We start from the raw sequence: 16,662 nt of genomic DNA, 5'->3' as shown, positions 1-16,662 counted from the left end.
GAGGAGGGAGGGGTGGTGATGTCTCTGGGGCCACAGGATAGTGCTAAGCAGAGGTGTTTGGCTGGGAGTCAGCGGCATGCTCCTCAGAGCACAGTGAATATGGATTGGTTAATTATTAATAGGTGATGATGGTACAGATTCATTATACATTAATGCTGATTGTTATTTACCCAGTGCCTTATGTGCGTTAAGGGGCCACAGAGTGGCCTCCCATGGGAAGAACTGTGATATCAATCCCTTCATTATTCAGAGCAGGACAGGCTAAAGCAAGGGGCTGCTGGGAGCTGCCCTCCAGCCCTGGACCCTCAGGCACTAGCTGGCCTCCAGCTGTGCCTAGGCTTCCAAAACCAGGCCAGACCCTACCACCACTCCAGCATGAGCCTTGGTGCTGCAGGGTAGAGCTCCTTGAGGCTGGGATCATGGCTCTATGTCAGCATGTGCATGCATGTATGAATAACACATGCATACAGATGTGTGTCCTTCAACCAGGTCTGTAGCATGCACCTGCAGGGATCAATGTCTACTGCTAGAAAGCCACTCTGACTTTGTTCTATGGCTGACAGGAAGCATTTCTGTCTAAGGGGATGCCTGGTTCTCTCTTTGTGTCCTCTGCCACAGAACGGGGCTGGGACCCTGCTTGCCCAAGCAGCCTTCTGGCACAGCAGCCAGCAGGGAGGAAAATGAAGAGGCGTCCTGGAATATGGAGCCCTCCACTCTTAGCTGTCAGCTTCTACATGGTCCTGGGATGGCAGACATCTGCAGGGATCAAGTTCCCATGTGGTTTAGAGATGGACAAACACGTATGTCTGAGACAAAAAGGGTCCTATGGCAGGGTGCCTGCTCAGCCTAGAGGATGAGGACTTCCAGGTCACTGTTTGCAGTCTGACATAGAGCAGGGGTGTCAATGGATAGATTCCCTTTGACTAATGCATGGGCTTTGAGCAATAACCTCTGTAGCCATAAAAACAACTCTGGCGGTCACAGCAGAGACATAAGGTATGGCATGGACTGGGGAAAACATGCTACTCTGTCCACTGGTGCTGGTCTGGGTCAGAGCAAGATAGGCTGGTTAGGAAGTGGGGAGATTTGCATGGCTTTTGGGGACATGGCGTGTGTGGCTGCCTCCCAGCCCTGAGCCCAAACTCTGACATTATTTGAGGTGATTAATAGCAGAGGTTACCAGGGTAGAGGAGTCCTGTTTTCAGGCTGGAGTAAACAAAGGTGACTCATTCTCTAAAGCCAAAGAGCTTCAAGAGCTGGCCAGACAACACTTTGAAGCAGCCAGGCCCTTTTAGAATGAGGCAGGCAAGAGGTGGCTGCAGCACAGAGGCTGTGGCAGGCTTCCCCCATGAGTCATTTCAGTCCAGGGGAGTGCACCACAGCTAAGTAGGCCAAATCCAGCCTGGGTGTAAATCCAGTGTGGTACAGATGATTCAGCAGCAACAGAGGGATTGCTTCACCAGGGGAGGCCAGCTGTCCACTCAGTCCTATATGCAGTGTCCATCTGCAGCTAGTACCACCTGCCTTGCCCATGGGTGGCAATAATGTACAGACTTAGCTATGCGGAAAAGTTCTTTCTAAGCCCAGCCAGGTCATGGGTGGTATGAGGGCTTTCGGTGCTGGCAGTATTTCTTCTGAAGTCTGTCTTCACCCCTTTCTGGGGGAAGTGTCTGGTTTGCAGTGTCATCTGCCTTTGCACGCTGAGTTGGGGTTTCCTGCTAGCTGGCTGCAGTGACACCTCGGCATTTTCTTTGAGCGCTCATGGTTAATTTAGAGCTCATCAGAGCGTACAAGCAGTTCAGAATGTTCCTTCCGATGTGCATTACCCTGCACTTATCCCTGCTAAATTGCAGCACCCATTGTACAGCGCTAATCTCCTCCATTGACGAAGTCTTTCCTTGCCACGTGTGTTAGACCTCACCAAACATAGCAAATGCTGTATCATCTTCATATATTGCCCCCTCCCTTTTGGCCCAGGCAGCCTCGCAGCCTATGCCTCTTTCCAGGCTGAAACAGAAACATTCCTGCCTGCCCTTTTGCTCCTGTCTCTCAACCGATTTCTAATCCAGCACATTGGGCAGCATGAGGGCACTACCAACCCTGGAGATTCAAGCCCCAGTTGGTCAGAACTCCACCCCACCATGTCGCATTAGAAGCTGTAACACTGACAAGCTGCTGTCAGTGTCCCTGCTGCTGCTCTGATGGTGACCTGCTGAAGAGTAGGGGATAAACATGAAACGTCCTCTGGGGGGGACACCCTGATGCCGTCTGACACTGAACTGTTTCACCTGTTGAAAAAACTGAATTTCTTTAGCCACTTCACACCGCCATGCATAGTCAAAGCACTTTAGAAAGCTCATTAACCACTTCTCTTGCACCTCCTAGGTCTGTTTCCTGCTCACTCAGTCCAGACTTAGCCAGGATCCCCCACCTGTTTAGCATGATCATGGCTCCCTGTGACCTATTCACAACACCACTGCATGCAGTTTTCTGGTCCCCCCAGCTCAGAACCCCCTTTCTGGTGCAGTGACTGACTTCTTCCCAGAAGTCTAATGTGCGGGAGAGGGAAGAAATTCCACTGGCCTGCTACATCTTTGTAGCTACATCCTTGCTCATGTTTTAAAACAGTTAAATATGCATGACAGGTTGTATTTGGTATGTGTTGGAGGTCACACAGCCAGGAGTGGGGAGGGTCCTAGTGAGACTGGGAATGCCATGTAAGACTGGAGACAGTTGTCATGGAGGGCAATATACTCCGTGCTGTGCATCTCGTTGAAATGTGCTGCATCCTGATATGAAATCCATGGGAACATATCATCCACACACGCATCATGGGCAGGACACGCTGTACCCACAGCCAAATGTAACTTCGTACATACCAAGCAACTTGGTGGGATTAGATGCGTGTAACTGAGAAGAGGGTCCTTTCTGGGGTGGGGGCTGTTTTCAGCTAGTGTTTTTAAAGCACTCACTACAACAAGACTCTGAGAGCCCTCTAGCACTTCTGTGAGGCACATAAGCTTTGCCAGATGTCTCATATCCTTCTGGCGTGTCAGGTGCACCAAAGGGATATGTGGCTGTCACTGGGAGGTATGCTGGTCAGCACAGCATACATGAATACATAGTGGGGTGCGGCTTTGGTGTAGCACATCCTGCTTTGAGACCACTGCTGGCTAATGTTAGTTGGGATACTGTGGGATGCAGATGTGTGGCCTGAAATACCAGCAGCTCCCATGCTCTGGTGTCAGGGGAGGAGGCAGTAGTGGAGGTTTCCAGTCCACGCAGTGACCCCCCCACATCTCCCTCCCTGTCCTTTTATCGTGGCCCCCACCAAGAGGTCTAACCTGCGGCTTCTCTCCTCAACAGGAGCGCCTTCCCGTGATGTTCTCCTGGTCTCAGCCATCATCACCATCAGCCTTAGTGTCACCATTGTCCTGTGCGGGATCTGTCAGTGGTGCCAGCGCAAACTGGTAAGTATTGGAGGTCACACAGCCAGGAGTAGGGAGGGTCCTAGTGAGACTGGGAAGAGAAGACTGTCAAGACCACTGTGCAACCCATGCTCACTGTGGGACTGGGAAGGGGTCTGATAGCACCACTCATCAGTGATGTTGCAGCCTCATGCCATGAGACATGTGGCTCAGAAACCAGTGCAGGCCCTGCCACAGACAGAATGCTGGGGAGCCAAATAGCTCATCCAGGGGAAGCAGAAAGCTAGACTGCTGGGAGAGGGATGTGGGTAAGAGGATGGCCCAGCTGTGACATCCCCTGGTGACTGTGTACCCCTGCCTGGCTCAGGCTCTAATATTGCCCTCCCTTGTTCACTCACCCACCATGCCTTGTTCTTATTAGAGATAGTGTAAGGGAGGCTGCCCATGGGCTTTAGAGTGAGCCTGCATCCAAACAAATCACCATTGGACCCCTCCTGGACCCCCTTATTCTCACCTCATCCCTCAAGCCAAATAGCCCCTCTCATCTTGTCTGTGCCTCTGCAGGGGGCACGTAGCCTTAAGGGCTCATTGCATGGCTCTGTCCTTCCCTATACCACACCGCAAGCCTTGTGGATATTATCATTTCACACACTTGGCCTCCTTGTGCCCTCGGAACCCCTGGTCTGTCACTCAGCCTCTTTGAGCTCTCCAACCCACCAGTCCCACATTGAGTCCCCTCTGGGCTCCAGGATCCTTTGTTCCTGCACAGCCCCTCTCTCTGGGGTCTTAGGGCCCTGGTCCCATGTGCAACCCCTCTCTCTGGGCTCAGGGACCCTCTGGTCTAGGTCTCAGCCTCTCCCTAGGCTCCTTGACCTTCTGGTCCTTCACTCCATCTCGGCTCCTGCACTCCCTGCGTGGCCCCACTCTCAATCCCTGGGCTCCTAGGTTACTGGTTCTCTAAATGGGCCTTGAGCCTGTCCTCAGAAGGGCTCAAGGCTAAACCCCAGTGCAACTTAATAAAAAGCACCTGCGTCCTCTCTAGGCTTAACAGAAAATCATGCCACCTGCCTAGAAAAAGGAGCCCCTCTCTGCCCCAGATATGTGGTCCTTGTTCCCAGGCCTGCAAAGTCACTCCCTGCTGCTCTGCTCCTAGGAGCTCCTCACTTCCTGGCTCGCAAGGCTAGACTACCAGACCAGCTCAGGCCCGGTGCTTATATAGCTCAAGCCTGACCTGCTGCTGGCCTGGTGAGTCCTTAATCAACCCTTTTCATTACTTGCAAGCTGCCTTTCAGGCTGCTTGCCCCCTTAAGGGAACAGCTGCACCTCAGTGCCCTGTCACACCCAGTAACAGTTGCGCCCCTGACCTCATCCTACTCATCTGGGGTAGTGGATCCTCCCCTCTGTGATGGCCAAAGGACAGTGATGATAGATCTTGTCCCGCCCTATGCTCAGTTTCTGCAGCTGATGACCCCTTCTCTCCTGAAAACACAGTGTAGTGCAGCCCCAGTGCAGTCATCTGAACAGATGCCTACCCTCAAAATGCAGTGCTGGGCAGGCCCAGGCAGCACAGCCAGTGTGCTGTGGGGAGCAGGGCAGTGCTGGGCCACTCCCATGCAGAGCACTGTAGACCTCTTTCCAGGGAAAGCCCTCTTCTCCCCAGGGAGCTCAGTGCAAACCCCTCAGTTCCCACAGAGCACTGGGTAGCCAAACATTGTCCCAGGACTGGGGCTGCACAGACTGGTACTCAGAGACTGCAGCAGGGGAGAGGTCCCAGTCCATTTGTTCTCACTGCCCAAGGGCTCTCACTGCTCAGTCCCTGAAAACTCCAGGTACTGTCACTGCCTGTCAACCAGTCAGCTCGACTTCGGTATGGCAGAGAGCCGGCCACTGACCCATCACCCTCCTCCCATCACATTTTTCCCTCTATTCCTCCCTCTTGTTTCCTGTCCCTCCTCTCCTTCTGCTCATGCAGGCTCAAGCCATTGGGCCAGCAAGCTGCTGTAGCCAGCTGCAACTGCATACTTCAGAGGAAAGGCAAACCTTCCCAGAATGCACCTGACTGAGCCCAAGGGGGGAATTCTCCCCTGACCCATGTGGCAACAAGCATCTGCTTTGAAGCGTGACAATTCGATTACCCTGCCTTAGCTGGCACAAGGACATGCCTGAGCATCTTCTGGAGGGGTTCCCTCCCACCTCCATGTATGGAGAGGTAAGGTCAGTCAGGACAGTCAGTGCTCTCCATGTTCCACTGTGAGGTCCCAGAGCCCCATGACCCCCAGAATGATTGTGGGTTGGATTTGAATGCACAAGCAGGCTGAGAGCTCAGAGGGGGAGGCACCAGCAGGACACTCCTGAATATGCCAGACTCCTGAATATCAGGCCTGTCCCTAATACAGAGCAAATCCTCAGTCCCTTGCAGCCTCGGGGCATGTCTTTTCCTCCAATTCTGATTTATCTCAGCTCCAGCTGGAGAGACCAGTCTGGGTCACCTGCCCTGCAACACATGCTACTACTTACTGTTGCTGTGGTAGCCTTTCTGGCAGGTTGGAGTATGCCCCCACCTCTGGTGTGCTAGGCACAGACCCCACCCCCCAGGTACCTCACCTACTGGAGTTTGAGCTTCATTTGGGCCCACAGGGGAGAGAGGCCAGCCCACACAACTGCATGGCTAGCATTGCAGCCCTCTTACAACACATGATTTACTCCAGGGAATCAGCTGTCCAGCAGTATATGCCATCAGCTGGCCCCTTGCCTGTCTGTCTCTAACCCGCACTCCAGTTATATCTGATCCCCTTTACCCAGCACCGTGAAAAGCCTGGATGGAGAATTGGGAGTTGTAGCGATCATGGGCTTTGATAAATACAGGTATACATGGATGAGAAGAACTGAAAGATTATCATTATTATGGAGCAATAGGCAACCTCTTCAGACCATTGGTCTTTCTCTAACTAACTCCTTTAACTAAAGGACCATCTCCCAATTCCCAACTTCTGTAGTGTTCTAAGTAAGGGAGTCTCTGTAAATGATAACTTTGACCAGTGCAGGAGTTGCCATTTACATGCTCTTGCAGCTAAGAACTTCACTCCTGACAATGGGGCAAACTTCAACAACATATGACCTTAGGCAGAGGATGGGCAGGGTTCCCGGGGCAGAATTGAGGTCATTGTTGGGAGCTTCACTGTGAATTTCCTTAAATTCTAGAGTGCTTTTTACACCTCTGAGTATTCTCAGGGTAGTTTTAACAGGCAATCTCTTCTCAGTTTTTAGTCAACTTTAACAAAATTTCATGTTGGGGAATAAGATGTTCCATTTAGACCCGTGTTGATGTGGCCATTTCTGACTCATAAAACCACGAAGAAGCATCTCTTCCATTCACACCGCTTCCTCAGAAAGCAGCAGTTTCATTAATTTGGAATCTCAGCAAGAACCTTTGCTTATTAATTCATTAGGATTGTTAATTAAATAGCAGAGTGACAAACGGAACATCCTTAATAGCAGCCCTCCCTTTCCCCAGGAGGAGAAAAGTGGAGCTCCTTGGTATGAAAACCCGCTGCCAAAAATTAAATGTAATCAAGCTGTTGGGGTGCTGGTGAACAGGACCCAACTGGGGGAGAGTAGATGTCCCCTCTGCCCTGTGAATAAAACAGGACATGATTTTAATAAGGGAGGAAATGTTTGAGGCAGAGTGAGAGGAGTTTGAGGTGAGGGTCAGAGGAGGGTAATTTGGGGTCCTGGCAGGAGGCAGTGTGGATGATGAGAGAGGGAGAAGGGGAGTCCTCTGCGGTGCAGAGTAGGTGCCTCTGGGTGTGAGAGGGGGAGCTATTTCCCAAGGGATCCTGTGCTTAGCAGTGACGCCACAGCCCGGGATCGGCATTTGTTGAGCAAAGCTCAGCAGCGGCTGCAGCTTTTATTTTGCTCTTTAGAAGATGTGATAATTGAATGTTTTGGTGGAAATGTTTGTGCAGCATAAAGAGAAGTTTTCAAAATAAATATATATATATTTGTGATGAATGGTAATGATCTGGCCCCTCTCCTGCTCAGCTCTCACTGTTTAATGAATGGCTCGTGGGGAGAGGTACGGGGGAAGGGGAGGGGCGTGCAGCCCGCTCTGCATGGCTGCTGTGCCCTGGACTGGCATTAGTGAAGGCACTGTGGACCCACCTGCCTACAGCACCCTGCAGCCCCCACCTGTTCATGTTTGCTAAAATGGCTTGCGGCTCCCACCTGCCCAAATTTCCCAGAATGCCTTGCAGCCATCAGCTGCCTGGCTTTCATCAAATATCCTGCAAGTCCCTACCTGCCCAGATTTCCCAGAATGCCTTACAGCCTGCACCTGCACACACCACTCCTGGGGCCATACACCCCCACACAGCCTGCCCAGATTACCCAGAATGCTTTGCAGCCCCCTCCCACACCTAGAATGCCCCCACACTTGTCCAGCCCCCCTGAGAGTGGCCTACATGTCCAAGCAACAGGAACATGCTCTGCTTTGTTTGCTTTCCAAAGGAAGCCTCTCTCCACGCAGCTGAGATTTAAACTGGGTCAAGTGCTCAGAAAGCGGCTATTTTCGCTTTTTCTTTATCGAAACAGAAAACATGCCAATAGAAACAATTATCTCTCCCCTTTCAAATGCCACCGTCTCCCTAGGTAGTGAAGAGGGAGAGAGACACACACCAGGCATCAATAATAATTAAAAAGCAATATCATTTTTTTTAAAACCTGGTGGTAAATGTAGACAACATCTCCCTCCCTAGAGGAGCATTCACATGATTAGCATCTCCATGCAGAGACAGCGCTCCTTCCCCAGCCCCCCCAAATACTTCAGCATGTTTGCAGACCAGCTTCTAGCCAAAGACTATCATGTTTCCTCACGTGAGTTGAGGCCCCCTGCACCCTGACTTAGTCTGGCTGGCTTTCCCACAAGCTACAGAAGGGGAAAGCAGCTATAAGGAATGCCAAGGAGAGCATCTACATTGTACAAACAAGGGAATTAAGCAGCCCTGTTGCTACATTAATAAGTAAAGAGTTTTGTCTGGGAGCCAAATTAATAAAACCAGGAGCCCAGGAGTAAGTGAGATGCATCAGAAATCTCCCTGTGCAGAGAGAGCTGGGCCTGAGGCTTGTTCCAAAAGCACTCCTGTCAACAGGCGCAAGAGAAACAGATGCTCGCTCTGATGGGAAAGACAGCCCCATTTTCTGCTTGGGGCCATAAGGGACTGCTGCATGAGGAGAGAAGGCTGGACGAGTGGCTGGGAGGGGCTGGCTCCAGGGATCTCTTGCCTGAGCAGCCTTAGGAGGAGGGTGGCTTCCTCATTCCTGCTAGGAAAGCATTTCTGTGCTGCTCCCTGATACACACTCACACACTCTCTCAGATATGTCCCCATTTATGGTGCCCAGGCAGCCTCCCTGGAAAGCGATTGCCTTCTGCCTGAATAAGTGCTGCTAGGCTGAATCCCCCTGCCCCCTCCCTGCCACCTCCAGCGTAAAACCAAAATAGCTGAGGCAGGCAGAGAGAGAGAGAGGGAGAGATGTGTTGTGGTGAAGGCCAGAAGGTCCATGAAGCACCAGGTCCTCTAGCCCCTGTCCCATACATTGCATTCTCCATTCCTGTGTCCATAGTTCCTGAAGCAAAATTTCCCCTCGTGTCTAGCCAGCCAGCCTCCTGGCTCCCTGCACTCCACTGGCCACCCAGACCCAACTTTTAAAGAGCATGGCTGGCTCTACAGCACTCCCCTTCTTCCTTGTACCAGAAACATAGCAGGAAGTTGGCCAGATCTCCCTGACAGCAGCTGCAGCCCCCTTGCTGATCCTTTCCTCCCAGTCCAGCCTCACCTACTCCCAGTGCCTTCTTTCTAAAGGGAGTTAGAGAACAGGTAATGAGAGAGTTAATGCCAGCCACTGCCGCATGTGCCACCTGTTTGGAGTCTCCCAGTGGGGCCAAGAGCAGCGGCTGAAGAGGAGGAAAGGTCACAGACGCCGCAGCCCATCGGTACAACACGCCGCGCAGCGTAGGCAGCACAGAATTTTAACGAATGATTATGTTCTTCTGTCGGGCTAAATTTAGAAGCAAAACCAAGAAGGTGAAACCCTTTCACCTTCTCCAAAAATGCAGCTGAAATGTCTGCAGCCAGCTTCCTGCTCGCACCAGGTCTCAGACCTGTGTTCAGGGAGGCTGGGACAAGCTGGGACCCTCCTCTCCCACCCCCAAGCCATGGTCCACCCCCAAGCCATGGTCTCTCTGTCTAGAAAGGAGGTTGATCTATTGATAGCATGTGGAGGCTGGGGGTGACCTGCAAAATACTTGATGAGACAGGCTGTTTTGGTCTCTGGCCTGGTTGCCAGCTTGCAGTTCTGGCTCATGTACCATACCCGCAGGAACAAGTGGATGTCTGGCATCCCCCTTCCCCATATCTATTTCTTCTCATATAGGGTCTTCCTTGCCACCTTCTCCATTCTGGATACCCAGAAGAAAATGCACATGGCTCTCTGGATTTTTTGGGTAATCCTCTTTGGAGTGAGGAAGACCAGTGCAGTGTACAAAAGCACTGGTAACAATGCTGACTTCATGAGTGCCATGTGCCACCCCATGGAGAGGTGGCACGCATGCCACAGACTCAACCTCTGGTTCACCTTGGCCTCCTTCTTCTCCCAGGCCCTCCTTATGTTCAGCTCAGGGTTGAACTCCACCCCAAGTATCTTAACCCCCTTGTGGGGGACTGAGACTCCCAGGGACTCCAGGTCCCTCAGCTTGCCCATGTCCAGGCAGGTGCTTTTGCTCACGTTGAGCCTGGCCCCCCTGCCACTTTGTAAACCTGTGTGTGCCACAGGGCTTTTTCTACTGCATGGTAATTCTGGCACAGGATGTTCAAGTTGTCCATGTAGGCCAGGACCTTGCTCTCTTCCTTGTTTCCTCTGGGTATCTGGACTCCGTGCATCCCACGGTCCTGCCTGATGTGATGGGTCAGGGGTTCAATCGCACAGATGAATAGGATCGAGGAGAGTGGGCAGACCTAGCGGATCCCCGATTCTATCATGATCTGCACACTCAAGAACCTGTTGACAAGCACCTCGCTCCTTACTTCCATGTACAGCATCCGTATCCAGCCAGTGAAGGTTGAGGGGACACCCATTCACTTCAGTTTCTTGAAGAGAAATCAGTATGACACTCTGTCCTAGGCCTTTTCCAGATTCAGGTTCAGCACTGCCACCTTCTGGCCTCTGTCCTGTTCCAGCTGGAGTGCATCCCTCAGTTGCAGCAGGGCCCCATAGACCACACACAAGTGGTCCTCATGAATGATGGAACCTAGGACAGATTTAAATCGCTCATCCAAGACTTTGGCAAGAAGCTTATAGTCAAAGTTCAGGAGGGTGATGGGCCTCCAGTTCCTCAACTCTTCCCTCGGACCCTTCTTGTGCAAGAGGGTCATGAGTCCCTGGTCCATCCCAGCCCCTTCTGCTCCTTTCCAGCTGTCCTCCCATTTCAGCCTGGATTGTGAGGAGGCAGCGGTCCAAGAAACAGATGTGAAGAGGGCTTCCCTTGCCTCCCATTCCTTGGGGAGGAAGACAAAGTCTATCTGGGTTTTGGTTTTCCCTGCTGGGCCCACTTGGGTGAAATTTCCCCCAGGGCCTTGGGCTCCTTTCCCAGTGTCTCCTAGGCTGTGGTCCTCAACCAGCTTTTGCAGTTGCTTGGAGAACCTGTCCATGCCTACCCTCTGGGCGCTGCTGACTCTGTTGCCCTCACTGATGGCGCAGTTGAAGTCCCCTGCGATCATTACTGGCTGGCCACTTGGCCATGTTTTCTAGAAACTCGCACCTTGCTTTTGTGTGGGCTGGCTTGCATACGCACAGAACTTCAAAACCTGTCCCATTTGGTTCTGTGGTGGCTTGTTCCTGTCCTGTTCCCTACAGCACCCCCTGCTAGGGGAGACTGGGGCGAGATTGGGGCTAGCTGAGAGGCCCCTTCACAGCCAGTGCTCATGGTCCACTCCCTACAGCATCCCCTACTGTAGAAGATCGGGGCTAGAGTAGCTGAGAGCTCCCTCCGCAGGCAGCCCTACTGTCCCACTCCATACAGTGTTGCCTGCTGGGAGACATAGGGACCAGCCTGGCTGAGCGCTCCCCGGTTGTAGTGCTCACACCCTAAATCCTCCAGTGACTTGCCTTCCTCTTCTCTCAGGCTTGCTGTGCATGGGTGTCTCGGTGCAGCCATCAGACACCCTGTGATTGGGGTAGCTCATGCATTCACTTAAGAGGGCTGAAAGGATGGGAAGGATTCTGTCCCTTTCGCCACCTGCCCCAGGGCTTCTTTGTTGCCCACCCTGAAGCCTCAGCCCTTTCCACATCCAGTGCTGGCAGACAGAAATGGACAGTCTCTAATGGCCCTCCCCACACTCCTGCCAGGAACCCTCTCCAACATACCTCCCTCCCCACCAGGGCTGTGACTGAGAGAGGAGCTGTACCCACCCCCTGCATTCCTGTCCAAGGCTCTGTGCCTGATTTATGCCAGCTGAGGGTCTGGTCCTCCAGGCCCTTCCAAAAGGCTTCACCTGCCTTCCTGCATCAGTGGGTCAGTCACAAGCCACAGCACAGTGCAGGCTAACGAGTCAGTGTTCGGACAGTATCTGGGTAGCTTAGGCCTGTGACTGAAGATCAAGCTCCCTAGAGTCAGAGCTGTCCCTGGGGGCGTTCTGACTGGGCTGGGGTCAGGAGGGTCTGACCACTGTGTGACAGCAAGTCAAGTTCATCCATCCCTTCTCTTCCAGCACCCTGTTAATCAGCATCTGTAGAGGGGTGATGCAGGCTTCTTACCCTGGACTGCTTACATCATGTGCACACCATTATCCTACCCCCATCTCAGGCCCCCTTTGGGCAAGACACCCTGACTTCAGAGTTGCCCAGCCTGGACCATCCCCAGCTGCCTCATGCAGACAGTAAAAGCAACATACTATTGGCCAAAAGTCAAGGAAGGGGGAGTGGGGGGCCATAGCAAAGGCAGAAGAAATGTGTCTAAATAGCAAAGTGGCTAGATTTGCACTAAGGAAAGGAAAGCCCACCTGGTGTGACACCTTTGTCCCTGTGGATCACACAGGAAAAAGTCCCTGGTCTGTACATCAGTGACAAAGCTGGGACTCTTGGTCACCTAAAGGAGGATGTGTGTTTGCCTCAGGTTGGCCTGCTGGGCCAAATTCAGCGCTGGCATAAGCACAGAGGTTACATCCAGGCAATGGGGGTGAAATTCAGCTTTCTGTATGAGGCAGGGGTCACATCTTCTTTGCCTTCCCCAAAAGCTCATCCCTTTGCAACCATGGCAACTAATAACCCATTATGCTGTCTGCCCTAAATCGCTTTCATCTGACCCCCATTCTCCAGTGGAAATGACAGCAGCAAAGTTAAATCCCTGTGACTAATGCCACTGGGGAAGTCATTGCTCTCTTTGATGTCCTTGAAGTCTGGTTAGGTAGCAAGGGGCACAAAGGAAACTCTCTCTCCCCATGGGCTGCTCCAGGGGAGCAGAGCTGAATTATGGACCAGGCTTTAGATTTGACCATGTTTATGGATGTGGTGTTGAGCTGAATGACATGGGACATATTCTTCAGCTTAGAACGGGAGTCAGGTGCCCTTCTGGCTTGTGTCTGAGACCTCAGTGGCCAGGAATAGTTTGAGTGATGGGGCTGGCTGGAGGCTGAGCTAGCAGAGCCCGTGGCTCCCTCACACCTGACCAGTCCTGTTAATGGAGCTTGCCAGAGCTGTGCACTGCTGTGGCAACATCTGCTTCAGTCCACGACCCAGAGAATTTCCAGGGCAAGGCTGAGGTGTCTCTGGGACCTGAATGCATCAACTGATGCAGATTCCTCACTCCACAGGCCAGGCCAGCAAACCCAGCGCTGTTGAACAAGTGTATGCATGGATCTCTTCTATCACATTGGCAGAGCCTGCAGCCTTTCTCCAGCCGTGGGGGAAGGGAGAGGACAGAAGTGGAAAATGGAGTGTCTCTGGCACACCCAGCAGGTCTTGTGAGGAGCACAAGCCTGTGCCTTGCGGCCAACAAAGGTGACAAAGTCTCCAGGTCGCACTGCCTGAAATAATGTTGGCAAAGGTTCTCAGCTCAGCTGGGTCCTGACAGGAGCTCTCCAAGGTTCAGGAATTCACAGTGGCCAGTTCCAAAATTAGCCAGACAGCCTTCCAAGGAGCATTCAGGGACACAGACGTGCCTGCAAAGGACATTTGCAGATTCTAGGCCAAATTCTTCCTGAGGTGATGACTCCCCAAAGTGAGGAGATGGAGAACATCTGTTTCCCACATCCACCCTTGTACCTGCCTGCACGACCTCCAAAAATCTCTTCCCTGCCAGATCATTGCACACAAGAGGTTCCCTTTGTTCATTCTCAGGCCTTTTCTCAGCTCAACTTGGCTTGATTATCCCACTACATCAAGCAGCCTCAGCAAGTATTGCTTGCATGCAGCTACTCAGGGATAAGAGAAATATTGTGGGTGGGGTAAGAAGCGGCAGGGAGAGGGGGTGTTTCTAAAGGTTCATGTTTGACACTGCTAGTTATACCTCCCAGCCTGACCCTGCTCAGGATGTCATTTAAAACTGTTGTCCCCTTAGTTCTGTCCTTTTCTGATGGCTCTCTGAATGCCACTCCCACTCCCAGTACAAACCATAGCCACTCTTGTACTGGCCCCGACCTCCTTTCAGACCTGGCTCCCCTTAGATCCTTCACACCTGCTGCCCTGCTGTTCTTGTCATCCAGCCCTGATTCAGATCTGAATCCACCTCCATTACTCATACCCACCCTGAGGCTAGATCCAAAATTCTCCCTGTCCCTCAGGCTGCCTTATCCCTCTCTGTCACCACACCCCGCAATCCAGATCCAAATTCCCACATTGTCACACCCCCTAGCTGCTATCCCACTTCCTGTCATTCCTTTCCACCCATCCCCCAATGGAGAGCAACCAGATGCTGAAGAGCACTCAGCAAGGAAAGGCTTTCTCTCTGCACCTGGGCGGGATAGCTTCATCTGCTAATTGTTCACTAATTAGCATTAATTGTGCTCTTGTCTGCCCTGGAATCATGCAGCACGTTGAACCTGCCATCAGAAATCACAACAAAGTGCCCTTATTATCAAGACCCAATTAGGAACAAATGCACACTTCATTATCTTATGACTTTAATTTTTTGTTACTGTGAACTTAATTAATTAAAGTTCAATTAATCCTAAAATTGCCTGTTCCTCCCCTGTTGCAGATATGATGGGGTGAGAAAAGGGAGGGGGCAGGGCTCAAGGACACAGTCTTCCTAGTGCTCTTTTAGTATCCTAGTGCACAATACCACACTGGTGCCAACATCCTTTATCAAGCTGTGGCATGATAGTCCATTGGGGGGATCTCTGTGTTGGGGTGCTCTCTCCCAGTGTTAGATGTCAGGGGGGACCCCCCAGAAATTGGGAGAAGGTTCCTAATTTGCTTGTGGGGCAGGGTGGGTATAATGATGAAAACCAGGAAAGCAGCTTCCAAGAAAGGTAGACCAGGAACCCCCAGGGGTAAAACTAGATCATCTCAAAACTTACCTGCCAATTGAGGGCACAAATTTCAACCATAGCCTCAGGCAAGGTCTGTCTCCTGAAATCCAGTAGCTGTACATTCAACTGTACATTCCCTTCTCCCTGGAGAGCTAGGTGGCACCACTGAAAGCCTCTGCTGACACTGTCAGCAGCAAGCCTAACAGCTGCTTCCTGGACTTAACTTTCTCTCCTCTTTTTATTCCTAGGGTAAACGTTACAAGAACTCCCTGGAGACGGTGGGGACCCCAGACTCCAGCCGAGGCCGAAGCGAGAAGAAAACCATCAAGTAGGTGCCACGGGAAAGCGCGGGAGGGGATGGAGGCTTGAGGCACAGCTCTGGGACATGGTCACTGCAGCAGAAGGCTTTCCAGGAGCAGGAATTTCAGCTCATGGAAGGTGCTGGACCACACACTCTGTGCCCCAAACCCTCGACATCCCAACACATTGCACCACCACATTGCCATATTGCCTCTTCCCTACAACATCACTACATGTATGGTGCCCCCACAAAGCCTCAACACCTCTCAGGCTGCCCCCAACAAACACCACCGCATGCCCTCAGCACTCTGCAACCATCCAATATCCCCATATACTCTGCTCCTCCTACATCCCTGTTCTCACACAGTTGAAAAGCCCCCTAACATTCTGCATACCCTGTACTACCACCCCTAATCACTGCCACACTCTCAACACAACACACCTCACAGACTTTGTCCCCTCATACTCCCTGCCCCTATAGTCTTAGCATCCCACAAGTATCCCCACACATTCTGCTTCCCCATTCTCATTAAAAAATTAGGTGACTGTAGTGTCGATGCCTGCACAGTCAGATGGGTCACAAATTCGCTGGAAGGCCGCACCCAGAGAGTGGTGGTGGGTGGGTCATTTTTGACCTGGAAAGATGTGGGCAGTGGGGTTCCCCAGGGCTCAGTCCTTGGGCCTGCACTGTTCAACATCTTCATCAGCGACTTGGACGACGAGGTGAAAAGTACCTTGTTCAAGTTTGTGGATGACACTAAGATGTGGGGAGAAGTAGGCACACTGGAGGAAAGGGACAGGCTGCAAATAGATCTGGACCAGTTACAGGGGTGGGCGGATGAGAACAGGATGGGTTTCAACACTGACAAGTGCAAGGTGATGCACCTGGGGAGGAAAAACCAGCAGCTTACCTACAGGCTGGGGAACTCCCTTCTCATCAGTGCAGAGGCAGAAAAGGATCTTGGAGTCATGATTGATTCCAAGATGAACATAGGCTGCTAATGTGAGGACATTGTCAGGAAAGCTAACTGCACCTTGTCATGCATCTACAGATGCATCATGAGGAAGTCCAAGGAGGTGATCCTCCCCCTCTGTGCGGCAATGGTCAGGCCACAGTTGGAGTACTGCATCCAGTTCTGGGCACCGCACTTCAGGAGGGATGTGGACAACATGGAGAGGGTCCAGAGGAGGGCCGCTCGCATGATCAGGGGGCAGCAGGCTACGGGACCTGAACCTGTTCAGCATCCACAAGAGAAGGCTGAGAGGGGATCTGGTGGCCATCTGTAAACTGGCCAAGGGGGACCAGCAGGCAATGGGAGAGTCCCTGTTCCCCCTGAGTACTACCGGGAGTGACCAGGAATAACGGTCACAAGCTGGCAGAGGGTAGATTTAGGCTAGATATCAGGAGGCAC

At 52.1% G+C, this 16,662-nt stretch overlaps 1 protein-coding gene across 6 annotated transcripts in view; it reads left to right on the top strand.

Annotated features, from left to right (window-relative positions):
* The window catches only part of SYT7 (synaptotagmin 7), a 149,594-nt gene that overhangs the window by 67,847 nt on the left and 65,085 nt on the right, over nt 1-16,662 (top strand). For all 6 annotated transcript variants that reach the window (XM_090032271.1, XM_090032269.1, XM_090032272.1 and 3 more), the window contains exons 2-3: nt 3,367-3,470; nt 15,199-15,278. In XM_090032271.1, the coding sequence (XP_089888397.1) occupies nt 3,367-3,470; nt 15,199-15,278 (184 nt within the window). The remainder of the gene's footprint in view (nt 1-3,366; nt 3,471-15,198; nt 15,279-16,662) is intronic.

The sequence above is a fragment of the Crocodylus siamensis genome, chromosome 2 (genome assembly GCF_052110815.1).
Source record: "Crocodylus siamensis isolate JL-2025a chromosome 2, ASM5211081v1, whole genome shotgun sequence".
In the NCBI taxonomy this organism is placed as follows: domain Eukaryota; kingdom Metazoa; phylum Chordata; order Crocodylia; family Crocodylidae; genus Crocodylus; species Crocodylus siamensis.
The sequence above is the reverse complement of the archived record's forward strand: the minus strand, read 5'-3'. Positions and strand labels throughout refer to the sequence as shown.